This window comes from Strix aluco, chromosome 6 (assembly GCF_031877795.1).
Source record: "Strix aluco isolate bStrAlu1 chromosome 6, bStrAlu1.hap1, whole genome shotgun sequence".
NCBI lineage: Eukaryota > Metazoa > Chordata > Aves > Strigiformes > Strigidae > Strix > Strix aluco.
In genome coordinates, this window is record NC_133936.1 from 2,116,276 (window position 1) to 2,143,800 (window position 27,525).

The window sequence follows — 27,525 nt, forward strand, 5'->3', positions numbered from 1 at the left end:
CAGTACCCCGACTTGCCCTAAACAAACTGGCGATTTTAACTTAAGGCAGGATGCTTTTCTTCTCTGGAGGAAGACTTACTGCTAACGCAGGGCTTTTCCAGGGCGACCAAGGCCCCCACCCTGCGCGCATCTAAACCCACCGAGCAGCAGAAAACCCCCCTCAGGGCCGTGCTACCCGTCTCTCAGGCCCCGCCGGTCCCGAGCACGGCCCAAGAGGAGGTCAGGAGCGCTGCTCCTCCCATGGGCCCACAGCTGCCCCAGCGGGCCTGGGGCCTCGAACGGCACCACCGGCCTACCTCAGCCGAGCAGCCCCGCGCCGCCCGCCCTCAGCCACGGCTCGGCGGCGGAGAGAGCGGGAGGGAGAGCCGAACCGGGCCGGTCCCGGGGCCTCCGCCCGGCCTGAGAGGCCGCCCCCGCCATGGCAGCAGGCGCCGCGCGCGGGCCGCTTCACCCTGAGGAGGCGCCTACCACCGCGCGCCCAGGGCGGGGGGGACGCGCCGCCGCCGCGCGCCTCCAGCAGCCCCACTCGGCACGTACCAACCCAGGCCGGGGGGGAGGGCGGACAGCGAGGCCAAGCCTCCGGGCCGGCACGTACCACTCGCCGCCCGGCGGAGGGGAGCACGGGTGCCCTCTCCCGGTCTGCTTGAACGGGCAGCCAAGACCGCGCCGGGCGCCTCCCCCCACCTCCTCCTCCTCCTTCAGGCGCTCCTGGTGCCGCCCGGCTCTCAGCGCCCCGCCCTCGGCCCACGTGAGCCCTTTCCCAGCGTCCCCTCGGCTCGGCCCCCGCCGCGGCCACTTCCCCCCGCGCGAGCTCCGCGGCCCGGCGGGCCTGCGCCCCCCGCTCAGCTCCGGCAGCGGCCCGCTCTCGCCGGGAGGCGCCTCCGCTCGCCGCCGCCGCTCCCCCGGTCTGGGGAGCCGCTTTTTCTTCGCGGCCTCCCCGCCACCCCACCTGCCCCCCCCCCACCCCGGGCGCGGGGCCTCTCTCCATCCGCTCGGTCCTTGCCGCCGCCAGCCTCTCCGGGCGCCGACGCGAAGGGAGGCGGAGAAGAGCTCCTCGCGGCTGGGCCGGCGGCCAAGATGTCAGGTGGGGACTCGGCGGCGGCGGCGGCGACCGCCTCCCCGCAGCCGCTCCCGTTCTCCTTGCCGAAGCCCCCTCCCCTCATGCAGCTGACGCCGGGGGACGCCGTCCGCCCCGTCGCTTCCGCCGCGGACCAATCGCCGAAGAGCACCCGGCTGGCGGGCCGCCCGGATTGGCCGGCCGGGAAGCCAGTCAGCCTGCTGGCCCCGCTGCTCCCGCCCCGTGGGGAGCCCGAGCCGCTCATGCCCTTTGGCCCCTCGTCGCGGCAGCCACTCAGAGGGCGGCTTCTTGGCAGGTGCAGCGGGGGCAGCCTGCTGAGCCCCTCGATGCGGCCCGGCGGTGTCGACCGCGGCTCCCTCATGGTGAGTGGTTGGGGGGGGGGGGGTGCCCGGTGGGCCGCGCCTCGGGCCGGGGCCGCCTTTGTCGTGGGAAGCGGGAGGGGGGGAGCCGTGAGGGCGCTCGGCCCTGGCGGGTTTCCGCCTCCGGCGCCTTGGTGTGGAGCCCCCGCGAAGGGGTGTGCGGCTGAGGGGAGCGGAGGTCCCGTCGGTGCCGTTCCCGCCCTACGAGCCCCCTGGTCCAGCCAGCAGCGGGAGGAGTTTGAGGGTGACAAGCGGCACCGGGCTGGCAGGGCCCTCGGAAAGTTGGGGGGGGGGGGAAAAAGCGCGGTTACACTCGGGAGAGAGCCTGAGGAGGTTTTGAGGAAGCAGGGCTCTTCTACTTCAGTTATTTGGACAGGCGAGCTGCCATTGCCTGTCCTGAGACTCAGGGATGTGGCAGGGGGTCAAAGCATTACGTTCAGAAGTTGCAGACCTTTCTTCGTGTGAACCACCTGCTCCCAGCTTCAAAGTGTGTTCTCGTACAAAAAGTCATAGAAAAATTCTTTTTAAACACATCAGAAAAAGTGTTATGGTTTTTTTCTTCTAAGGACCCTTCTAAAGTGGTATTTAGCTTACAAATATGTGTTAATCATCTATTGTACTTTCCTAATGTATTCCTGTATGTGTATGTTTAAGTTACATGTTCCTTGAAGTAAAATGCTTTCCAGGGTTTATCGTAAAGTACTCTTAGAGCTGTTGCTTCTGACTAGAACAAGCTCTTGATATGTTTTGGCAGTTAAAAAACATAGGAAAAAATGCCCGTATCCATTTTTGTACTAGCAGCATCTCTATACCAAGTATTAGAACAGCGACAGGCTTCAGGTTTTTAGGAGAATATGGAGACGGGGGTGGTAGTCGGTGTAGGAGCTATTTCAGACTTGAGCATCAGGGGTAGAAGGTATTTTATTTCCCTGGCTGCCTTTTGTGCCACAGGGTTACTTGTGTTAATTGTAGTTGTATGGAAGAGCATGCAGAAATAGCTGCATTCCTAAATTTAGTAAGTTTTTCTGTGACAAAGCATAAGATAAAAGATTATGGAGGTGTGCGTTTTTTTTATGTGGATGTTGGTTTTGAAATTTTAAATGGATTTGTTAATTACGATTAACTGTCTCTAGAGGACATGGAAGAACGGATGATCTTGCTTGCTAGTTTGCAGGATCAATCTAAAATCGCCCAAATCATTTTCCAGTTCAGTGTTGAGTGTGTCTTTGTTATATTAATGCTTTTGTGGGGGTTTGAAGTTGTTGGCTTCTTGCTGATTGGTCTCCTTCGTGGCTGTCTTTCAGATGGGACACCCAGGCATGCCACATTATCCTCCCATGGGAATGCACCCAATGGGTCAGAGACCACCGAATATGCCGCCAGTTCCACATGGTATGATGCCTCAGATGATGCCCCCCATGGGAGGACCACCAATGGGGCAGGTAAGGCAGTTTTACAAGATTAATTTTTTCTTTCTTTCTTCTCATAATGATGTCAGGTAATCCCTGAGGTAGGTAAATCTCATACAGTAGCTTGCAAATGGTGAGGTTAATCATTCAGGGTATGTTATGCCACAGTTCCTATCCATACAGAAACTCTCCTCCTTTGTAACAGGTAATTGATGCACCTCATGTGTAACTTTAATTTTAAGTAGCCATAGGTATGAACCCATAATTTGTTTTTTAATAAAGCTTTTTGGTAGTTTGCTTTGTATTTTGAAGAAGTAAGGTTGTCTTACTAATAAATACTAGGAACATAAAGTAGTGGCTCTATTCTGAGGTAGTAATGGTAGAGAACTTGATGTTTCTTTAATTTTTGGCTAACTCTTAACATCTGCACAGTTGAAAATTATAGGGAGATGCAGGGGAAGAAATCATTTGAATTTCTGGCAGAATCCCTTCTTGAATCCTAGGGAGTGGTTTATGGTTCTGTGTATATACTGTTGTTGCTAGTGTCACGTGATTGAAAAATAAACCTGAACACTCAGATTAACAGGTAGAGTAGCCAGAATCATATCCGTGCTTTTTGCGAATTTGAAGCTCTTCCTGTAAATCATCAAAGATCCTTTCCTCTGTGGTTTCTGATTAAATTCCAAACTTCTAAAAGAAGCAATTTTCTTTCTGGGTATAATAAATGCCTCAGTAATACTACTTGTGATGATGGTTTGCGTATAAGTAGAAACTGAGTGTCATCTGCTAGACCAGAGCAGATAGAGGGTGGTGAGAATGATTAACCCTGTGAGAAGAGCCCACAGGGTCATGCTGGAAGCTCAGTGTCTTCCTTTGCAGTACCTTGGATAGAGCGTGTGTCTTTATTTTTTTAACTGCTGTATAAAGGCTTGGTAGGAATCTCTTCAGCACGACTTTGCAGCTTGTTAGAGCTTCTGGCGTAAAAATAACGCAACTTTAAAAGATGAGGAGGGTTTGACCGTTAGCATGATAGCTAATACTGTGAGCTTAGTTCATTAGAAACTTAAATAGCAATTGTGTTTTATTCCTCTACTTAACAGTTCTCTTGTAGCTTCTGTTCCACTGTTCTCATTCTCATACACTGCATACTTCAATCTTTCATTATAGCGAGCAACATAGAGAACTCAGGGCTTTTTGGTGTAGATGTAGAGCAAAAAGCTGAAGGTAAATGGTGTGGCAGGGAGGAGATCTGAGGCTCAGTTACCCTACAGCCTTAAGGATGGGACAGGACGGTGATATTCTCACACCAGAACTGTTGTGCTGGAAGCATCAGCCCGCATTGGCTTGTTTCCTTGAAACTATAAGCTCTTTCTTTCAGCAGATACCAGAGGTTTATTGTGAGGCTTTGTGGGATGGGATGTTTTGTAGCTTGTTTTTCTCCTTTCTGAGGTGAACCCCTGTGGGACAGGTACTGTGTGTAGATAACAGCAACAGTCTCCTGTCAGCATCATTCAGAGGAAGGTCTTTTGGAAAAGAGTTTGCTCTCCTTCCCAATTTTTTTCCCTTTGACTTTGGGTTAGCGTTTCTTCAGGACCTGAACCGGGGTTTTTAAGAAGTTTCACACGCTCAGAGCCCCCTTAGTCACAAGTAGCGGTGGGGCAAGAGTGCTTTCTTCTCCTGCTTCTACAGGATGGCGAGAAATAGGAGGGACCGCCTTCCAGTCTTTCCTTCCTCCCTCACCCTCCCAAGAAAACCTTGTGGATTTGAGGGTGGAGCAGTAGCCCTACCACATATCCCTCTCTCCGCACGAGATGCAAGATGAGGAGAGGGGTAACCTGATGCTCCCTGAAGATACAGGGGGATGGGGTCACTTGGCCAGCCTGCCAAGGACAATAAAGGTAAAGGGGCATAACTGAAAGGTCGAAGGGGGTTGACTTCTCGAGACCTGTTTGGGTTGAGTGGCCAAAAGTTTATGTTCGTAATGACCTAAGTTACATATTTTGCTCATTTTGCCACTTTTTAATGGCTTGTTAGTTCTTAAAAGCCAGAATCAGCAAAAATAACGGGAAACAGGCAAGGTATTAAACACTTTAAGTAGCACTTTTAACATCTTTTCAGTGCATCACTTCAGTGGTGTGTAACTTCTGCGTAACTATCCCTTTGAGACTAAGCGTAAATATTTGAGCAAAAGCTAGCTTATCTGAGCAGCAGTTCTGTGGGGTTTTTTGTCTCATCAGACCACCCGACAAACTCAGATACAAGTCTTGACTGAAACATTTCATTTCTGTAGTGTGGCATGTCCCCAGTACCAAGTTCACACTGTACATGGTTTAATATTATATGTCTACATTCAGGTTTTTTTCCCGACCTTTAAAAAAAGAGTTCAGAATTGTTTTAGAGCTTTGCTGTTTAAATTTAATAGCTTTCTTCACCTTGAAGTTGTTTGCAAAAATTCATTCTTCTAGTGTCCCTGTAAAGTGTTTCTTCCTATTTGCAGAGGTAAGAAGAAAGGGAGACAGGTTGAAAGGTGTCAAAAAATGTGAGCAGAACTAATCTTAGACTCTGAGTTTGCCTTTCCTTTGTTTAGTTTGTTCTGTGTGGCCTTGGGATTTTTCAGAAATCTTTCCCAACCTTTATCTTTCTTGCTTTAACTTTCCTGCTTAGAATTTCAGTAATAGCTTATTAACAGATCACACATCTTATCATTTGCTGCTGTTCTTTTGTAGTTTAAATGGTCGTCCTTATTAATATTTCCTGTCAGACTTTGGAATACTGTAGTCTTGTTATTACTAATGTCAGTTTTGTAGGAGTGTAATGAAGGGAATCAGAATTCTACAAACAAATCTTACTTTCTGTTACCAAGTGCTTAAAAGGTTTTTTTGGATTAAAAACTAGTACCAGATAATTGCTTTTAAATAAAAATAAAAGAATCCTCATATTTTCTGTTTAAAATATCATACAATATATCTGAAATACTATTTAATTTTAGATGCCTGGAATGATGCAGTCAGTAATGCCTGGAATGATGATGTCTCACATGTCTCAAGCTGCTATGCAGCCTACAGTTCCGGTGAGTTTAACTTAATTTTTCTATTTTTTAAAAGGTCTTTGTGCCAGTTGCTGTCATTACTTCAGTATGGCTTTGCCTTTGTTTTCTTGAATTGGATTATGAAAAAGGTATTCCTGATTGCAATGAAGTTTTCTCTAGCTCTTGAATTATTGTAAAAACTAAGATTTCTGCAAGAGGTAGAGGTAGTGGTACTTGATGTCCTGTGGATTTTCATCAGTCTAAACTCCTCTCTGTAACTGCATCTGCTTTTCCCTTCTTTTTTCTCTCTGGACTCTGCTTCTGATAACGCTTACCTTGTCCCCTGGACTCCTGCCTTGTCCCTTACCTGCTTGTAGCCTGGCAAGAACCACTGTGAACTCTGGCTGTTTGGAGGGAGGGTGAATTGCCACTATATATCTGATTTTTTTGTAAAAGTTTATGAAATTTAGCCTGTTTGAGATCTTGAGTAAAGTTTGCTGAAATTGGTAAAAGTATGAAGAAGTTGTTTGAGTGAGGATGAAGAGGGGTGAGTAACCAATGTTACAGATGAAGTCTCTGAAGCGGAGAAGGCCGGATTTCTTTCTTTTTGGACATTTCACTGTAGGAGAGCCACTTAAAAACAGTTCTATCCACTTGAATTTAGAAATAAATTATTTTTTATTTTCTTAACCATGCAGATAATGCATCCCCAAGTCAGTTTTCATCCTCGTAGAACTCTGAATTCTTCTATAGTGCTAAGCACAAAACCTTTGCTACTGTTTTTGTTGAGTATTTTAAAAACTAAGTTGGTTAACACTCTACTTGGGTGTTTTTTGGTTTTTTTTCATTAAGCGTTTGCTGAAAGAGATCTTTAATTCATCTACTAAATTTGCTATGTGTAACCAGATGTATTGTGTTAAGCAGTCCATCCGCCCTCTGGAGTAATGAGAGAAAGAGCACAAAGATAGAGTTTCTGCAAAATAAGTAGAAAAGAGACTTGGGAAAAGGATGTCATGTCACCTTGACGTGTGCTAGATGACTGAGAACTCAAACCAGAGAAGGGATGTTAATTATCTTGACAGTGGAGAAGAAGTTAAGTTTAGTGCTTGGGCTTTGGCAGACTAGAGAATCTTCCTGGTAGTTACAGGGTTGTTTCTCACTGTTGGTGTTTAATGAGATGTGAGTGTATGTTACAGCTGTAGTGTAATTTAAGTAAAAGTCAGTAACTCATTAGGCAAATTCCTGGGAACCGTGCTTCATTAGTTCTTGTGCTCATGTAGCTGCTTCCTAATGCACTAAATATTTTAGAAGCTAGCAAGTAGGAAGGCTGTTAGTGATTTTCCTCCACTTCCCATACAGAATTGTTACGAGATTCTGACAAGTGATGCTTATGGAAAATTCTGAAAGAATTTCAGACCTTTAGGAAAAAAATTAAAAAATCTTAAAAATCTTAAAAATGCTATGGCCAAGAGAGGCTTAAAAGGGGAGAGAGGGATCAGCACTCAAATCAGTCTAATTTTGAGTTTTACTATATATTTTCACATACTTTGGCAGCAAGGCAGATCATTTGGTTTTCTAATAATCGATTAGTAATAAATTTTGATTGAATTAAGTCTGTGGATATGTGGTATTTAGGAGGCAAAGAAGCATGGCAGAGGGCTCCAGCTTTTAATGTTGCCCTTAACCCGCTTGGCAGCGATAGTAGGACCTCGCACCTCCACGCACGTGTATGAGAATGCGTTTGTCCGTCACGGCTGCGTTCCTGTACCTCTGCTGTCGCAGGTGTACCACAGCCTGGAAACTGTTTTAGAAATAAAAGAATGATTTTACCGCTTCCTAATTTAAAATAATTCGTAGATGAGTTAAAAATTGTGACCTTCTTTGCAGCCTTGACTGTTTCATCTGAGTGTGGTGGTCTTTCACACCGCTCCTGTGCAGGTTCACTCTCTGTTTGTGAGCTACAGAACTGTTTACTTCCAGAAAGCTGATCAGAATTGGTGTCATTCCTAAAAATTATGATTTCAGTCAGATTAGTTCTCTTAAAGTACACAGCAAATTAGAATGGAATTTGGAAAAGTAAACATAGGCACAAGGAAAGGAACGTGTGAGAAGGATTACTTACTGAAGAGAGAAATTTAACTATGGCCCTGCTTAAGTGACAGCACTTATAGACATGAACATACACAGAATAGCTGAAATATTTAATACATGGAATGCACTTTAAAGGCTTAAAGTTCATTGGTGATTCACCTGGTTTAGTCCTGTTGGATAATATCAAACATAATTGATCCAATATGATTTCTTTTCTAACAAATTTTGCTTTTTTACTTGAGTTTTTTGTTAATAAAGATTGTAGAAGAGATCTGAAAGATAAACCCTAGCAAAAGGTAAACCTGCAAGCTATATTTTTGCCTACAGAAGAAGAAATTGGGAAAACTCTATTTGAATTCTGTTGATCTTTTTCCTTAGTTTGAAAGAATTTCAGAAAGGTGTCTGTGAGAGCTTTGGTTATTTGCAGGCAGTTTTATGAGTGCAGCTCTAACACATTCAAAGGCTTACACCACATAATTGTAACAGAAGCCTGCTAAGCTATTCCAGCAGAAATTCAGAAACTCTTTTTTTTTTTTCCTCACAACATACTCATTTGGGGAGATAAAGATGGGTACTGGAACGGTGGCAAGGGACCCCCTGCTGTAGTTTATTCTATATATATTGCCTTTCTGAAAAGCACCTTGATATTCCTAATGGCTTATTTAAGGGGCAGAAATAATGAAATGGGAAGCTGGGAATCCGTATTTCAGGCGGTAGAGCATTTTGCTGAAAGCATTTGTTTGGATGTGTACTGTATTTATTGATGATTTAATTACAATTGCACTCAGTACTTAAATGCCTGTTGATTGTTTTTACAGCCAGGGGTGAACAGTATGGATGCGCAAGTAGGTAAGTATAAACAATTTGTTACTGTTTCAAAATATTTTGCCAAAATGAGATGAAGTATTAAAAAAAAATATATACTTTCCTGTAAAATGTGATTTAGTATTGCAGTAACTGACATCTTCGTTGATTCCCAGCATTTTTTTTTCTTTCAAACATTGATTATTTAGACGCTTTATGTAGAAAAATAAAGCAAGCAAACCCTTTTTAATTTTTTTTTTTTTTAATTTTAATTTTTAGGCGTAACACCTCCTGGAACTCAGGTATGTGAAAACCAAAATTCTGGAATATTATAATGGCAGTGTGGTGTTGCGCATACATGGCTTTACATGTTTAAAAGAAGACCTTGTATCTTACTTTTCTTGTCATCTAGAGCTGCTTTGCTTATTCAACTGTCAGTCTGTAATTGATGTTAATAAAGCATGTGTGTTTTGTGTTACATTTCCACTAATTTCTGAGCATTGAAGTCTGTCTGTTTCTAGCTCTTCTGGTATGTAGGACAGCAATATGAGATGTTTCTTGCGATGTTTTTAGGCCTTTTTGCCCTACCTCAGCAGCAAGGGAATTGTAACCTAGATACATAAGTTACTTTAAAGCTGACTGTTTTCAGATTTAAATCTTAGCAAGTGTTGGGCTAGATAGTTAGGGTAGACTTGGGGTTTTATTTGCACTGAAGACGGTTGAAGGCTGTTCCTCTTTCTGTGTTTTTCCTTTTTTTTTTTTTTTTTTCCCCTTCCATATCAGTGACCAGTTTATAAGCAGATTTTTATTTTATTTATGTTTGGGTAACTTTTTGCCTGTTACATAATGAATATTTTGCTTTGACAATTCAGAATTTTGACAATAGCAGAATTCAGAAGCAATGATTAAGTCTCCCTTGCTGTTCCTTAATGTACCTGTGCTAGCGGGAGAAGCCAGGTCATGGTTCTGGCATTGTTCAGTCCCGTGTGATTTTTTTGGAACCTTTATTAGCATTGTCTTACAGAGAGTTTTGTTACCAGACACTTCAGCAATAAAAAGAGAATAGCCTATATAGTTGCCCATAGTAATTTTGAAAACGTCACTGTGGTTTTTGAAGATTATAAAGTACTAACCTCAAAAGAATGGTTATCACCACTTCATTGATTTTGCTGCTCGTAGGTTGTTTAGCTTAACTCCCTTCCCCCCACCTCTGATGTCTTGACGTTATTTGAAATTTGCTTCTGTTAGGGTCTCCTTTCATGTTTGTGAGAACACAGCATAATTCAGTAACTGTTTAATAGCAATAATATTGGGTAGGTTGATGGAAGGTGATTTAATGTAGGTTGAAGTTGTAGACAGGATGGTGGCATGCAGGCCAAACTCGCTTCATTAGGTGATTTTCAGTAGTCTTCCACCTTTCCGTCAGGTGGGAAATCGCTGGTGGAACAGAACTGGTGCTCTATGAAAAAAACAATGACATTTTAAAAATCATGAATCAGTGTAACTTTGTATTGAGGTAGGCAGGTCATCTGGAATTCAAATGTTAAGTTTGTCTTTCATGGCACCTTGAATGACCATGAATAACTTTCAGTCACTATCAAATTTCTATTTAAAATTTTGTAAATATTAAATTACTTCTCCAGAAGATATCCCAAACATTTACCTTTAGTTTTTAAGGTGATGAGGGAAATAGTTTGGCTAGATAACTAAGAGGTGGAATCTGTAAAAACAATGATGTGGCCTCGAAGATACCCCATTGTAAGTTTTTGGTTGTTGCTTTGAAATTTGGGGACCTTGTACCTAGCTTAATTATTAAATATCCATGAATGTCAGTTGTCCTTTTATTTCTGAGGTTTGCATTCTGTGTAATTGGACGAGGCAGACCTGTAAGGAAGTTGCTTCTCCTTGGCCATATCCAGTAACTGAAACAGTGTAGATGGCGAAAGCCGTATTCCACCAGTCCTGATTTCAGAGAGTTTGTACAACCTGTCGATGAAAGGCAGGAGGAAGCTTCTCCTGAGTTCACACTAAACTCTTGATGTCAGAATCTTCTTGAAGCAAGTTTTTCTTAGTTTTGAAAACAGGGTGTGCTTCTGGGACTTTCACTTAAAGTTGTTAGGGTCTGATCCCATTCACTTTCGCTTTCTTTTCTGATGGTAGTTGGCTGCCTCTGGTTGCTGAATGGGAGGGGGGGTGAGAGACTCCTAATAGCTCTTGTCACAGAGAAGTAGTTTCTTGAAAACAATACTGACTTACGTGTTTAGACCTTGGCTTGCTGTCTTTGCTGCTGAATTACTTAGTATATTTAATGTACACATTCAAACAAAAAACAAATATTAACCAGAATGTCTTTTCAGAGCTCTGTTTTATTTCGCCCTCAGACAACGCATCCCGTAGTTTGCGCAGCCCAGCAAACAGCCACAACCAACAGCTCTGTTAATGAAGAGCACTCTAAACAGGTTTATCTGCTTTCCACTTGTATTTTAACTTTTTTTTAGTGGCTTTTGATAGCATCTCGGACAATAATTACTGTTCACCATGAATGGTATATTTTATTTTTCTTAGAAATCTACGTGGACAGAACACAAATCACCTGATGGAAGAACATATTATTATAATACTGAAACAAAGCAGTCTACATGGGAGAAGCCAGATGATCTCAAAACGCCTGCTGAGGTAAACTAAATTCAGAGGAAGATTACTGTACTGCGTGAGCTTCTGTGAACACAAGAATTTATTAGCATAAATATCACGCAGAAGGATAGCTGTGCTAATAGATTATTATCTTTTTTTCTAATGGGAGCAAACTCTTCAAATAAGAAATGTTGCAAAAATATTTATATCGTGCTCCTTATGTTGGTAGAAATTGGGGCTGCAAGGGGGACAAAACTCTTGACAGTTTTCCTCAATTTTTAGATAAATTTTCCTTATTTAAATATTACAGAATGCCATCTTTTTAATAAGTAACATGTTTATTGCTAGGGAGAATTTTCCCTGGAAAGTATATGCCTTGTATTCATTGACCCTTAAGTTACTACTTGTTGTAGTGCTTGTGGCTCACTTCTAGCTATCCTTTTAATTCTAAGACACCATTGTAAGTTTGATTTAATGTTTTTGTTTTCTGCCCATTAGCAATTGTTGTCTAAATGTCCCTGGAAAGAGTATAAATCTGATTCTGGAAAGCCCTACTATTATAATTCCCAAACAAAGGAATCACGCTGGGCAAAGCCCAAAGAGCTTGAGGATCTTGAAGGTAATGTTAACAAAAATGAGCAGGGAGGGTGGGCGGCAAGCTGACTTTTGGCAAAAATTTGGTATCAAAGCATAGCAAACTTCTGTTAGAAATTAAATCTGCTGCGATAAGCTGTATGTAGTGGAGTTGATGCAGTCTGAGATTGCCATGGAGCACTCTGCTCTCCTGTGCCCTCACCACCTACCTCATCACCATCCCTTTTTCCATTATACTCTTAGTTTTTCCCTATTTATGCGGCGGTGGTGGCAGCTCCCCCTCGTGTCCCTGAACAGGAACTGGGTGAGGGTGGAAGGTGCTGCGTACTCTCTGGGTTAGCAGGAGGGAGTGCTCAGGGCTGCTGCAGGATTTGACTCTGCCTTAGCCACCCATCCTTTGGAAACCTGTAGGAACTGAGTAGGATTTGTGAAGGGGTTCGGGTTGATGGGGGAAGGTGGGAGGCAGAGGGGTGGCTGTGCTGAATCTCATTCACTTGGGAGAGCAGGGTGAAAGGGTGCTGGACTTCTGTAATACAGTATAGTTTATAACTTGAGTAAGAATCACATTGTGTTTTGCTGTCTTGGAACAATTTTGAAAACAGTGATATATTTTGTACTCAAAGCAGTAGTACTGACTGGCTGCTGAAAGCCAAAATTGTGTGTAAGGCTTTGCGGCTTTGCTTTAGGTATCAATTTGCTTTTGATTTTTGACAAAAATTATTTTGAGATGTGGCAAAAATATTGCTAATTTGTTATTGCCCTTTGGTATTATAAAGGCAGTATCCCCTTCTGTACAAATGTTATATGATACTGTTCTCCTGTTTTTTGCTTTTAGCACAGTTTTGTTTGGTATTGTAAGGGAAATAAGATCTTGATGAAAAATCTACAAAATCAGCTGGGGTAGGAAATGAGTGTTTTAAAAAGTACTACAAATAATAAGCATCAGTGACAGAATAAAAAAGAAGGGAAGATCTGTTTCAGTAAACCTGGCTTCCTGTTCTTTAAACTAGTCTTTTAAAGTTGAAATAATTAATTTAAACCAAGAAGTTTTTCTTTATATACCCTAATCTTTCTTTAATGGGATTTCTTATTTTTGTTTTAGTCTGAATTGATTTCAGTCTTTAAAGGGCACAAATACTAAAATTATTGATAGCAACAAAAATATTTAAAGCTATGCTTTTATTAACTCATGTTAACAGTGACTTTTTAACCGTGCTTATATAAACTATTTTTGAAGCTATATTTTGATTGTGTTTTCTCCTTTCTCCTCTAGCAATGATTAAAGCTGAAGAAAACAGGTACGTGTTTAGTGGTAATGGTTTTTATGTTAAGCTGCCTGTTTCTTCAAAATGAAAACATTGTCCTTACAGCTTTTCATTCTAAATAGTGGCTTAATATATAAAACCTCAAGTAATGTATTTTAAGTTTCTTTTTCACTGAAATGTTTGATCTACATAGACACACAGTTCCAGTAAAGCATTTTCTTTCTCTGAGCTGAGATTGTTTTGTGTTCTTCTGAGAAGTCTTTGTAACTAGATCTAAACATCTCATTTTGTACTTTAACTTTATTAACTTATTCAAACTGCGGCTTTCCCTAAGCCATTAAGTTCTCCCATGCTTGTATGTGACTGTTCCTGTTTTCTGATACCTATAGCACAAAGCCCGAAGAATCAACCCCGACGACGACCGCTCCAGCCGCTGCAGCGGACGCAACAAACACAACCACCACAGCCACAGCCGCCGCTGAAACCGCCGCGGCTGTTACCACCACCACTGCTACTTCTGCAGCAACGGCAGCCCCCGAAGCAGAAACTGCAGCGGCTTCTTCCGTGGCAGACAGTGAGAGTTCTGGCACGGCCACGGCCGAGGAGCAGGGACAGGCAACTTCTGCACCTGCTGCGCAGGACCAGAGCGGCGAAGGTGCAGCCAACGCAGCAGACGACTCTTCCAAGCAGGAGGCCTCAGCAGAGTAAGTGAAATGACACAAAGCGTGTGGCTTTGCCGCAGTTTTGTATTTCTTCTAGGATCTGGTTGATCTTCAATTGTAGGTGGCCAGGCTTCTTTGACAGTTAGCTGTTCTTCAGGGAGCATGAATCAAGGGCAGCAGAGAAGTATAATGAGTAAGAAAGAGGGGAAGAAGTATTAAATCTATTTTTAGAAAGTTAACACCCTCCCCTTGCCAACCCTCTCCCAAAGCTCCTAAACCCTACAGAACAACAGTAGTGGCGTGAACATTTCACAAATTTTCAATAGCTGCAAGAGTTCCCCAGGGTAACATTATGTGCTTACCCTCTGTGTTTCCTCTTCCATAGATCTGTGCAATTGGCTATCATTAGAAAAAAAATGTAATGCTAAATTGATCTTTCTTTGTTCCACCAGAAAGGAGATCCTTTGTTTTTTAATAATGGAGAATTGATTATGTGGAGAATTACAGCTTATGATTGTTATAATTCAACCAAAAAAGAAATGCGCTGTGGAGGATTATAGCCAGCAGGAGATAATTAAGGGCAAGACACGTATTTTAAGCACTCTCCTTTATATTTTTATATAATATATTCCTGCTAAATTTCAGCATTATATTTTAATGAATCATTTCTAGATAACTTGAGCAGGTAGCCAATTGCTTAAGTGATAATACTTTTCTGAAATAGTTTGCTTCTTTTGATCAGTTGTGTATGGTGTCTGTAAGGAAAAGTCCTGTACAAATTGTGGTGTTTATCATTTGCAGCATTATTTTTCGAGTTGCCTCTTAAAAAACTCATTCTACCTCATTATGGTGGTTTATGACTCTTCAGTGGCTCTAACTTAGAAAAAAACGCTTAAATAATAATATTACTGATTTTTGTATATAGTGCTGCTTCTAAGAAGGAGGACGACGATGCCCAACCAGTTAAAAAAACCTATACATGGAATACAAAGGAAGAAGCAAAGCAAGCATTTAAAGAACTGTTAAAAGAAAAGGTATTTCTGTCAACTCTCTTAATACTTTATTGAACTACAAAAACTGCATTTGCTGGAAATTGCTGGACTTTTTTTTTGCATGTGAAGAATTTCTCACTGTTGTGAAAGAGGACTTTAGTACTAACAAAGAAATGAGGGAAAAGAATAATACAGTGAAAAAAATATACAGTTTAAACTTTTTCAGCTCTTTGGGTGAGTAGGGAGATGTTGACATTTCATCAGGGCTCACAGTTCATTTATTTTCTTATTTTTTTTCCTTTTATGTGATCCCCACACTAACGCAAACATGTAATCTGGTCTTTGTCCAGAATTCACACTGGAACAGTGAGTGATTTGACAGACAGCTTCACTAGATGCTTCAGAGACAGACAGTGTAGACATCCATATGGAAAAAGGACAAACTGTTAGATTTTGCATGCAGTGTTTCCATAAGCTAGTATGATGTAAAGACACATTTTTTTTTTCCCCCCTGTGAAGTAGTAAGTCTAAAACTCTATTTGAGTGTTGTGGGAGTTATGGTTGCCAATATTTTTGTCTGACAGTGAGGTACATTTCTAATAAGTTGCTTGATCATCTGAGCCCTCATTTTTTTATTTTTGCTTTAAAGATAGAGATGGAAGTGGGAGTAAAATGAGACTGGCTTTGGTTTTCCCTTGGAGTATGTGAGATCTGCTCATATTTTGTCTAGCGAGTCGGCATAGTTGTGTAGTAGACAAACTTCCAGAAGAATTTATTGTAGAAATGGCAATAATCCCCAAAGTACCTTGTTTTGTTTTCCGTGTTGACCATTAATAAAACATAAAAAAAAAAAAATTGTGTCAGAGAACGTTGTCTTCACCTCAAAGGTGTATTGTTTTTTTTCCTAAGGGCTTTTTTTTAAGGAATCTGTCATTGTTGGATGTTGATGCCATATCTAATTAGTTAACGATTTAATGTCTTCACAGCGAGTACCATCCAATGCTTCTTGGGAGCAAGCTATGAAGATGATCATTAATGATCCCAGATACAGGTACTGCTTGATTCTTTCCTCATTACATTTCTACACAAATACTATTTTAGGTAGTTTGACTTCACTGATGTGACTTTTGGTTGTTTTAAGAGGTATCTGTGAATGTGTACCATTGTCAGGGAACTCTGTTCCTTTACTACATAAAGAAATGCAAGTCCTAGGTTTAATTTTTCATTTGGAAAAGATCTGTCAGTTGTTGGGTTTATTTTAAGCTCTTTAAATGATTTTCTTGGGAATTAAAGCACACATTTACAATGATGGAGCTGTAGACTTTTTAGGTTACTTCTTTAAATGGGTGGCTGCTCTAAACATTGGCAAAAAAGTGGTTGATTTCCATGCCAAAAATAGTTTTGTAATGCCAAATGTGTAAACGCAACCTGAAAACATGGTAGTAGCTTGTGTTTTATTAAGAAGTGTCTGGTTTTTATGGCTTTTTTGGAATGATCTTCTGTAATCCTAAGGGAGAGACAAAGTGATGACTGGCCATTTAGATATTACTTAATTTTGTCTCAAAAATCTGGATTATTCAAATCTGTTATCTTTTAGCTCTTTGGTTTTGTTTTTCTAATTTAATTCTCTTTTGCGTAATTGATGTTGTTTTCTTTTTCTTTGATGTGAAGTGCTTTGGCAAAATTAAGTGAAAAAAAGCAAGCCTTTAATGCTTACAAAGTTCAAACAGAAAAAGAAGAGAAAGAAGAAGCAAGATCAAAATACAAAGAAGCTAAAGAATCCTTCCAGCGTTTTCTTGAAAACCATGAAAAGATGACATCCACCACAAGATACAAGTAAGACCCATCTTACGTGAAGTTTCAGCCTTCACTAGCTTGCCAAGTTAATCAGATCTTGCTGGCTTGCTCTTGGTGAATGCTAACCTTTGTATGCACTCAGCCTGGAAAAGCCTCTCACTAAAATATTTATAGGAACACAAATATTCTCATTTTCGTAGACCCAGGCGAAAAAAAAACAAATCAATTGAGTGGTGTGCTGCTGATAATAGGTTGAGCTTCTAATAAGCAGAAATATAAGATAATGCTGAGAGGAGTTTTATGTTACATGTGCCATTAAGAACAAAGTAGCTCTGATAGCTTGTTCATGAAGTTCATGCCCAAAGAGAGGTATATCTAATAAGCTTGTTGAAAATTTCCTAGATCTGATTTCGTATAATGTTTGCTAGAACAGTGACCTGAACATGTGCTAGACCTCAGATAAAAACACTGTGTAATGCACTGCAGGTGAACTCGCACTTCTACGGAGAGGAGTGTATAGTGGCATCAGCTTTAATTTTTAACCGTTTCCTTTGTAAGAGATAGAAAGCTGCCACAGAAAAAGTTTCCCAAGAGAGAAAATTGGGGAGATGTCATACAAAAGCATTACTACTTACAAAGAGTTCATTTAATGTTCTTGTAAGCCAATGGGACAATTTAAGTGACATAAAATGATTGTATGCTTTTTCTTTGTTTTGTACAGAAAAGCTGAACAAATGTTTGGGGAGATGGAAGTTTGGAATGCAATATCTGAGCGTGATCGTCTTGAAATTTATGAAGATGTCCTGTTTTTTCTGTCTAAGAAAGAGAAGGTAACTTTTTTCAAATCTCTTTTTTTCACTCGTTATCTGTAAGTCAAGGACAGTTAAAACACAGACGGGGAGGGATCTGTAGGAAGGGTATGGAGAACCAAAGGAGAAGGTTTGGTGTGTTATTGTGAAGCACACACTGCTTTTACAGGGTAAGGTCAGGTTACACCCTCTCCCAAAGGAGCGAGGCAGAAAGTGATAAACCTTGTTTCCCTTCTGTTCTTTGTGAGACACTGCAGAGAGGGGACTCGTCAGTTCAGAAAGATGCGATGGGGGAAGGAGGCAAAGCAAAAAGCTGGCTGGTTTTGTAGAGGCGAATTTGGAGACATTGTTCCTTATTTCTTGCTATCCAGTGCATAAGGGGTGTTCAGCAGAGTCAGCAGGCAGAAGGTGATGAATCTTTTGCCTACACAAACTAGTTCTGTTCCTGCACAGTACACAGCTGAAGTTGTGGAGCTGTCTGCTGCGGGGTAACGCTTTGGAGATTCAAATTTCCTGAAAAGCTGCCTGTTTGAAACTGGGCAAGCACGCCAGGAGAAGATCGCTCTTGTTATCTTTCCTAGTTCATCACAGTCTGCTAGAGGACAAGTCTGATTTGAGCCTATAGGGCAGATACAGCAGCAGTTTCTTTGAAAGGGCTTTGTTCTTACCGAGATACGTTACTGCTAATTTTGCAGTGTGTTTAATTTTTAGTATGATTTTAATAAATTACATGATGGCTTTTATTCTGAACTGCTCTGAATCAGAATCACGGGCTGGTTGCAGAAAGCTGTGGTTCCTTTAACCTCAGGGGTACCATACCAGCTGTGCAGATCTGGCCCTAGATGGGCACTCTTTCGTGAGCTTGTCACATCTATCGGGAGCGGCCAGAGATGATAGTACTGAAACAGTTTATCTGTGGATGCAAGTGATAATAGTACGTAAAAATTTTGTGTAGGTCCAAGTTGTATTACATTGCTTTACATGTAAATGAAAGGTTAATTCTGTGTTTTCTTGGAAGACATGCTTGAGGGGTCATGTGGTTTTGTCTGTACAACCTCAGATTTTTTTTTTAAAAAAAAAAGTATTTTCTCCTCAGGAACAAGCCAAACAGTTACGAAAGAGGAATTGGGAGGCTTTGAAGAACATACTAGATAACATGGCTAATGTCACTTACTGCACTACTTGGTCGGAGGCTCAGCAGTATCTGATGGACAATCCCACGTTTGCAGAAGATGAGGAGCTTCAGAGTACGTAAAAAGTCTGTGTGTTTCTTCAGGAGCAGGGTTTGTCATTAGCAGTGAGGACTCCTGACTGGGAATGGTTTGCTCGTGCCTGGTCCGGAGCTGCTACAACAGCTGCTGAGCACCTGTGTGAACGACCCTGTCTTGGTTGGTTCTTAGAAAACAGATGTCAGCTTCAAAAACCATTCCTGATTAATCTTAATGATAAAGCAAAGGATACCCTTTTCATGGGGATTGAATTGCCTTAGTAGCTGTTAGAAACCTGAAGAAATATTTGACAACGTAACCTGTGTTGCAGATACTTAACACTACCTTCTGCTGGACTGAGTGAGGTCCTGCTGTGTGTGTTTTTCTAGAAAAAGTAATCAGTTTTACTCTTCTAGAGTAAGAAGGCACTTTTGCCATTATGAGCACGTTTTCCTTATAAATGAGTTGATCCTGTATTTTAGAGCAGCATATGCATTTATACAGCAGATAAATATTTGACCAAGATGCTCTGTGTTCTTAATTCTGTGTGTTTAAGACACCCGTGATGATGCAGGGAGGTGCACAAGTCCTCCACACTACTTTTCTCACAAAGGTCTCTGTGCTCTGTACTGGCAACAATAATTTATCCAGGTGGTTGGTTTTTGCTGCTGAGCAGGTCTTCATGTATGTCAGTGCTCGCTGAAGCTTCCACTCACAGTAACAATTGGCAGCCGTTATCTCGTAGTAAGAAGCTTTCTACAGTTAGTGGGAAGAAATACCTGATTTTTACTCTTATCACTCTGTTATCTGTTGGTAGACATGGATAAGGAGGATGCGCTGATCTGTTTCGAGGAACATATCAGGGCATTGGAAAAAGAGGAGGAAGAAGAAAAACAGAAAAGCTTACTTAGAGAAAGAAGGCGGCAGCGTAAAAACAGAGAATCTTTTCAGGTTGGTGGTCATGTGATTAGATATTCTGTGCAGTTTTTATTTTTTTAGGGTAGGCTAACGGGTGTGTATAGTGCATCGGTTATTGGCATTGCAGCATTTTGTGTGGTGTATAGTACATCTGTTCACCAGAGAGCTGCAAGAGTGGGGGAAAGTAAGAGGAAGTAGATTTGAATGGAAAGGAGATGGGATTGGAACGTTGTGAGTGGTGGAGGAAGGCGGGAGGAAATGATGTAAAAAAAAAAAAAAAAGAATTTTTTTTCAATCGCGTTTTAACAAAAATGGAATTCCAGTTATCAAGAGTATCTATTCCAGCTGTTAGCCAAGTAGAGGTACGATGAGTGACTCCAAATTTCCGTTTCACTTGTGTTTTGTAGCTCTTTTTAGACGAACTGCACGAGCATGGACAATTACACTCAATGTCCTCTTGGATGGAGTTGTACCCAACCATAAGCTCTGACATCAGGTTCACTAATATGCTTGGTCAGCCTGGTAAGAATACTGTCTCTTCTAACCCTGTAGAAAGTAAGGTTAAAGATTTGGGGCAGAATAGAGCAGGGTTATTTGTATATTTTCTAAATGTGTAAAAAAATGCAGCTCTTTTATTAGAGCTAGCTTTTGACTTATCTAGTTTTTTCATCAGGATCAACAGCACTTGATCTTTTCAAGTTTTATGTTGAAGACTTGAAAGCACGTTACCATGACGAAAAGAAGATAATAAAAGATATCTTAAAGGTAAGAGGGGAGGATGCTCCATTATGTGGTGGTTTCTTTTAATGGCAAATATATCGTTCAAGTGGACTCTGCTGCTAGAGCTGGGATTTCACATTGCATTAATGTCATGTGCATTAGTACTGAAGGGAGAGTTCCTGACTTACCTGATGCCAAAGAAGCAATTTTCTTACAGGATAAAGGATTTGTGGTTGAAGTGAATACTTCTTTTGAAGACTTTGTTACGGTCATCAGCTCAACTAAAAGAGCTACTACTTTAGATGCAGGAAATATCAAGCTGGCTTTCAACAGTGTAAGTATTGATTCATAGGAATGTTCAAAAAAATGATAATATGAAATCTGATGTTAAAAACAAGAATTGGCACTTATTTTCACTGTAGTGCAATGACTACTTTCATAATATTTGGTATCCTGATAGCAGTTCCCAAAACAAAGATTGCAGAGTATATCTTTATTCAAACCATAAACATTTCAACTTGAGAAATTCTGTGGTAAGAATTAAGTAACGTTCTCTCATTTATACATAACTTTTCTCATCAGGGATTTGTGTGTGTGTGTGTGTGTGTTTCTGTGGTTCTAGCTTGCATGATGTATTAACTCTTATTTTAGATTTTGTTTGTGAGACAGCAGTTGCATGCTTTAAAAATAATTAATCAGTTAATTTTCCCACATGCCCAAGTGACTAGTAGAAAACTCTAAAGATGAACTGTCATTGGGCTTTCCAAAAATTGCATTAAGCTGAATTATTAGTCTTTCACTTTTGTTATTTTTCAAATGATCTTATGGCTTTTGTTTGCTGTAGCTGCTGGAAAAGGCAGAAGCCCGTGAAAGAGAGAGGGAAAAAGAAGAAGCTCGTAAAATGAAGCGGAAAGAGTCTGCCTTCAAGAGTATGTTGAAGCAAGCTACTCCTCCAATTGAGTTGGACGCTGTCTGGGAAGATGTATGTATCGCCAGTTAATTATGAAAGTCTTTCCAAATGTTTTTAACAGGCTGCTGCGTGCTGATGTTTTTATAAGTTAACCTAGATTCGCTAAGATCTTGGTGTTTCTGTCTATATAACTTAGACCCAGAAAAACTGTCCTGTCGTTTCTTCAGTAAAACTTGAAATTTGATGCGAATAACTTCAGTCTATTGATTCTTTCAGAATTCAGAATCAAATTCTTTAAAACAAAACCAGAAAAAACCCTAAACCCAAACAAACAAGCAGCAAACACCCCTATCCCCCAAAAAAACTAATCCCACAAAGCCCCCAAACTCAATTCAAATGCAGATAAAGCACTCTGCTTAGTTAAAAGTCTGTAACTTTGTTCTGGTGAGAATAACCTTTAAAAACCTTTCCCCTCAAACTATGCTTGTATAAAAATGCAGGCTTAGACAAGCTTGCATGGCTTAAATGGCACATGCAGGAAAAAAACAGGCTGGTTCTGCACGCCTCCATCTGCTCCAGTTTTACTGAAGACTGTTTTGGTTGTGAAGCTGGCATAAAAGAAGTTTAGCCTTGTAACAGTACAATGGCTTCTTCAGCGGGTGAAACCATGTCTTGTCCTTTTTGTTATTATTTTAGTTTCTGAATGGCTGTACTTTGTATTAGTATTTCACTGCTGCTTTTCTTACAGATCAGAGATAGGTTTGTGAAGGAACCAGCCTTTGAAGACATCACTCTGGAGTCTGAAAGAAAAAGAATATTTAAAGATTTCATGCACGTACTAGAGGTAATTATTACTTGATTTTTTTTTTTTTTTCCCAATTAGAGAATATACAGTACATCTTAGTTGACTGGCTCTTAATTGTGTGGGAAGGGAGAGGTATTTAACAGAATTCTACTGAATTCTGTTACAGTGGACATTGTGCATTACCTAAAAGTAATGGATATTGAAACCTCATCTTGAAAGTAAGGAATTGAAGAAACATGTTACAGTTGTTTGATATCATTTGATACATACTTGTTCTTTTAATCTGCTTCCCTGCAAGATTTTTCGGAAGTTAACACCAAAATTTCCTGGTTTATTTTGGAAAAATTGTTTATTGCTGTGATTTCATACAAAATGTGATGAAACTGGAAATAAAACCTCTGCAGTGTTTTGTTCACTGCACATCTGGAACTTCAAGAACACACTAAGCTCTGCAGATGTACTTTTTTGGCCAGTTTTTCGCTGGTGTGCAAAAGGGATGATGTAGTTTCATTCTTAATTTTTGGATGGGCCGCACTAGGAGTTAAGCTGCAGAAGTTTTGAAGAGTCATTCTTGTTGAACGAGGTACTAGTTTTTCCTGGATGATGAGAGATTTGATTTTGCAGCACGTGCTCTTTGGGGTTTTTGTTTCGTTTTCTGGCATTTGTAAGAGATATTTTAAAAGGGCTTAACTTTAGAATTTGAAATTTGGCAAAGCAAGGTGTGCAGTATATTCTGGGCCACCTTGAGCAGGGCTTTAGTTGGGAGCACTGAAACAGGGATTTGGGTAATGGAAGCTGCGTGCATCCATGCCTGAAGTTGTATGTCTCCTTGCTTCTAAATGCTTCTTACTACAACTTTACGTGGCAATACTGGTAGCTGCTTATGGGTTTGGACACAATAAATGTGTGATTATTTCTTTTTTTTAAGCACTGCTAGCTATAGGTGCCTTTATGGATGATGAGAAACATCGTTAGGGTTTCTCACTATGTCCTATAGACAGGTTATAACATTTCCCTTCTCTTGTACTCCAGCACGAGTGTCAGCATCATCATTCAAAGAACAAGAAACATTCTAAAAAGTCTAAAAAACACCACAGGAAGCGGTCTCGGTCTCGTTCGGTAAGGTGCTTCGTGGTGTCTTAAACTCTACTTGTGTAACGACCCGTAATGCTGTCGTTGCTGATCACCTCGGTTTGTCCCCCAAGGGCTCGGAGTCTGAGGATGACGACAGCCACTCCAAGAAGAAAAGGCAGCGTTCGGAATCTCGATCCGTGTCTGAGCGCTCCTCCAGTGCGGAATCTGGTACGAGATTATTCTGGTTTGTTTTTAAATTACTGTTAACTGGTTTATGGCTGGGTCTTTACAATTTTATCGATGTATTTTTTTTGTTTCTTCCTGTGTCTGCAGAGAGAAGTTACAAGAAATCAAAAAAACACAAGAAAAAGAGCAAGAAGAGGAGACATAAGTCTGTAAGTGCAGTTAACTTTAAGCTGGTTAATGGACAACTTGACCCGTTGTGGTTTCAGTAACCCCTTTTAGGTACCTATAATTATCCAGCTGCCTTTGATAAGGGGGCTGTGAGCTCAGGCTGGAGGAGGGTATTAGCAACATAGTAACCTTCTGTCACATATATCTTAATATTAAACCATTTAAGGCTGCTAAATTTGGGGGGTTTGACCGCAACCCTGCGAGCGGGCGTGAAGGACTGTGCGAGCAGCCTGGTGGGTGCTGTTTGTCGTGGCAAACCTTGGCATTCCCTTTCCCCATGGATTGCTGGGGGGAACCCCAGCCTCCTTTTCCTTTTGCCTGCTGCTGAGCAACTTCCCTCTTCTCTGCTCAAGCGTCGGGGCTGCCTCAGAAGCTCCAGGGTCGAATATACTGGAGAGAGAGAGCTTTACTCTCTATCAGTTGAGGCCAAAGAATATTTTTTTTTTTTTTAATCCTGGGTAAAGAAAGAAGCTTGAATCTCTTGAACTCACATTGGCTGCAGAACTCTTCAGTTTACTGGATGGCATCCAGCGTGCCCAGTCTTTGCATGCGCTGAGAATGGTGAAAGTTCTTCTGTACCGAACAAACCTCTCTCCTTCTCTTTTCAAATCACTTCGGTAATGGTTTTGCATTACCTATTTCCACAGTGGTTAATAGGCTGTGCTTAATTAGTAACCACTTCGAGCAGTTTTTCTAATATGGTCTATATTGGAATGAAGTCACGCTTTCCTGAAGTGTGGTTAGTCTGTAAATTAATATATTTAATATTAAATATTTTCCCCTTTATTTGCACAGGATTCACCAGAATCGGATATTGAACGAGAAAAAGACAAAAAAGAAAGAGAGAGAGAGAGCGAAAAGGATAGAGCTAGACAAAGATCCGAATCAAAACATAAATCTCCTACTAAAAAACGGCCTGGAAAAGATTCTGTAAGCATGCTCCTTTCCTTTTTACCTGCTGCTCTGGGTTTGTGTCCGCGGGACGCTGCAGTATCGCATGCGAGCTTTGCAGGAATGCTTGAAGTAAGGTTATTTATGTCCCAATTCCATTTATATATAAAAATGGCCCAAACGTTCAGACGTACAGACCCTGTGCCCTCATCGAGTGTTTTGTTACTGATGGGTGAAACTAGTTTTTGATTCAGGGCTGTTTATTGTCGATGTAGAGCGTGAATGAGGCGCGTTATTGTACGGGCAGTGCGGCAGCCGGGTCCGTCCCGTGCCAGAGCAATATTTAGGACTAAACTGCTGTTGTTTTTCCATCTGTGGTCAGACTGCTCTCACGAGGGATGAGCTGGTGAAGCCTGGCAGTGCCTGGGTGGCACCTGCACTCTAGTTGGGGTAGTTGCAGGCTGGTGCTAGGCTGGCCGGGGAGGAAAATCTTGGCGGAACAAAGTTCCGCAGATCTTGTGCTCTTGGAGCTGGGCGGTCCCGGGGCAACTGCTTCTGGGAGGGGTATTTGCAAAGACCCGTGAATGTTTGAATGAAAAATAGAAATTTCTTATGGTTCAGCATCTTTTGTGGTTTCTTCAGGGGGGAATTATATTTTGTAGGAATTTCATAGACTGGTTTAGGTTGGAAGAGACCTTAAAGATCCTCTAGTCCCACCCCCCTGCCCGGGGCAGGGACACCTTCCACTAGCCCAGGTTGCCCAAAGCCCTGTCCAACCTGGCCTGGGACACTTTGGGGGTGGCAGCGTCCTTCCAAGAGGAGACAGGAGGGCAGATGTCTGCTTGTCACATCACCTGCTTAAACCAAGCTGCTTTGGCCTCCAGAAGCCCTTGAAAAGCCCCCTTAGGTGGCCTAAGGCAGCGTCTCCTCCCCAGAGCGTGACAGGGGGCGGGCTTAGGCTGCGGCAGTCCGCAGAGGAGCTGGGCTTAGCTGGTCCTGGTCCCCTCGCCCTCCCCGCTCCCCCGCAGGACACACTATGTCTTAATTAGATATTACGTCTTAATTAGATCTTGCTCAAAGCCGAGGGTGCTCACCGTGCTTCTCTCTGCAGGGGAACTGGGACACTTCGGGCAGCGAGCTGAGCGAAGGGGAGTTGGAAAAACAGAGGAGGACTCTTTTGGAACAACTGGATGAAGATCAATGAGAACATTATTTATACCAAATATGTTTACATTGTGGCATAATAAAAGAAACCAATGTCTAATTCAGGACGTGGGTTCTGCTATCCTGAGTTCCACTGCTGGAGCACCCGTGGGTGTTCGTTTTCCCACATCGATACATTCGAGTTCTCTTATTACGGGCCCCGGCCTCAAATGTAGAATTTCCGAGCGCGAAGCCGAGTGCCTGTCCTGGCCCCCCGGGGCAGGAGGGTGCTGGGCAGGACGGGTGCTGGGCTCAGCCCCAAAGGCGTTGGCACCTTTCTAGCGAAGGGCCTTCCTAGAAAGGTCGTAACGCTGCTTTTCCCGGCCGGTGTAGGCAGATAAAAATTTCATTTTTAGAAAGAGATTCTTAATATAGTTTCTTGTGGTTTAATTTTGTTTTTCATGGATTTGTTTTTATTTTGGAAAGGGGAAGGCGATGGAAGTAGGAGTAACAAATCCATTTCTTGATCTGTACTGCAAAAAAAAACCAAACCAACCAACCCACCAGATCTTGGAACTGCTCTTTTGTGAACTGCGGCGCTGGCCAAACCCGCCTTGAGCTTTTGTACAAAGACTTGACTTCCTGGCGGAGATTCGTGTCTAAGTACTGTCCCGGTGGGAATTTTTAATTTTTTACGGTGGATTTTCCAAGCCCCTGGAGCGCTGCTGCTGGGAAGGTGTCAGGGGGAGCCAGCGGAGGAAGCTGCTGCCTCTTGGCTTCCCCTAAAACCCGACCCAGAACAGCTCCGGCCCTTCCCCCAGCGTTTAGCTTCACGTTCAGAAAATTGAAAATAATAATAAAAATCAAATTTTAACTGAATTTCAATGTGTTGCCTTAAGAACCTGCTGAAGAATGTACCACCACATTTCGCCAGCCGCTGCGTAGCCGCGTCTAGAAGGTCCCTTGGAGGGAGGAGGAGGAAGAGGCCTAAGCCCCGTCTCTCCCTTCTTGCCGGGGCCCAGTGCAGGAAGGTTTTGCCGGCCCTGCTGGGCAGCACCTTCGCAAACCTCTGCTTGGAATATTTTTGTACATTTTTATCAATCATTAAACCTTGTCTTCTAGTGTCTACTAGTATTTATTTCTAGTTTTAAATACTCTGTAGAGCGCTGATAAATTATTACTGTCTTCTGAGTGTTGGATTTAAATGTCTGCACTCATGAGTTGAAGACTGGATGTAGAGTTCATTGTTCTTTTCAGTGCATTTTTTCCTGATTTCCACCAGCTGTTCCTGGTGCATAAATACGCAAAAAGCCCAAGTCCTGCAGTGTCTCTTCTTGCCAGGGCGAGTACAGGATTTTGAGGAAGGGTAGGGATTGAAAATAGGTGTCTGAACTAAAAAGTGAAATTAAAAATACCTGAGTTTGGTCAAAAAGGACGTGTTTGTAGCCAGGGGCCTGTTAATGTCAAAATCTGGGAGCGGCTCCCCCAGCCATGGACCGAGCTGGTGCTGCCCCTCAGCCCAGACTTTAAATATGGATTTTTGCGAACTTTTGTCAATTCACTTCCCAGGAGTCAGATTTTTAAAATAAAGGTAACGCTGCCCGAGTGGAAAACAGCCCGACGGGGGTGTTGAGAGAACCCGGGGCGAGGCCTCGATGGGGCCTCGTGGGGGTTTCACGCCGCGGCAGAACCGGGACGGGGACAGGAGCGCGCGCATAGAATTTGACAGGTCGTCGTAGTTTGCAAATGTGTTAGAACTTCTGTACAATATTTTATTACTGCCTTGCATTTGCGTAACCTGCGTAAGGAAAAAGTGTTTCTAAGTAAATAGTACTTTTAAAAGGTTTGCCTTTATTTTTCCATTAAAATAAAAAAACTAAATATAAATTATTCTAATGGGGTTTTTTTATGTCCTAATTA

The 27,525-nt window shown here is 42.0% G+C and overlaps 1 protein-coding gene across 7 annotated transcripts; it reads left to right on the forward strand.

Moving 5' to 3' along the window:
- The first annotated feature begins 818 nt into the window (after window positions 1-818).
- PRPF40A (pre-mRNA processing factor 40 homolog A) lies at window positions 819-25,730 on the forward strand. 7 transcript variants are annotated; one of them, XM_074828449.1, is made up of 26 exons: window positions 819-1,440; window positions 2,742-2,879; window positions 5,836-5,916; window positions 8,784-8,814; window positions 9,049-9,071; window positions 11,151-11,228; window positions 11,335-11,445; window positions 11,902-12,022; window positions 13,271-13,295; window positions 13,652-13,966; window positions 14,850-14,958; window positions 15,903-15,967; window positions 16,588-16,752; window positions 17,435-17,543; window positions 18,619-18,769; window positions 19,548-19,681; window positions 20,056-20,170; window positions 20,322-20,413; window positions 20,586-20,702; window positions 21,213-21,350; window positions 22,027-22,122; window positions 23,116-23,202; window positions 23,289-23,385; window positions 23,491-23,552; window positions 24,367-24,501; window positions 25,574-25,730. In XM_074828449.1, exons 1-26 carry the CDS (start codon window positions 1,078-1,080, stop codon window positions 25,664-25,666), a joined length of 3,051 nt encoding a protein of 1,016 aa, XP_074684550.1. In that variant the 5' UTR covers window positions 819-1,077; the 3' UTR covers window positions 25,667-25,730. The 7 variants fall into 7 exon arrangements, with proteins under 7 accessions (XP_074684550.1, XP_074684544.1, XP_074684545.1 ...); XM_074828445.1 differs by having other exon boundaries at window positions 953-1,440; window positions 11,127-11,228; window positions 20,310-20,413; XM_074828447.1 differs by having other exon boundaries at window positions 953-1,440; window positions 11,127-11,228.
- Window positions 25,731-27,525: the final 1,795 nt, after the last annotated feature.

Excerpts from the sequence above, each read along its gene's own strand:
- PRPF40A (XM_074828443.1), top strand. The coding sequence starts at position 1,078 with ATGTCAGGTGGGGACTCGGCGGCGGCGGCGGCGACCGCCTCCCCGCAG. Across the intron at positions 5,917-8,783 it reads CTATGCAGCCTACAGTTCCG|CCAGGGGTGAACAGTATGGA; the intron begins GTGAGTTTAACT and ends TTGTTTTTACAG. Across the intron at positions 20,171-20,321 it reads TAATATGCTTGGTCAGCCTG|GATCAACAGCACTTGATCTT; the intron begins GTAAGAATACTG and ends TTTTTTCATCAG.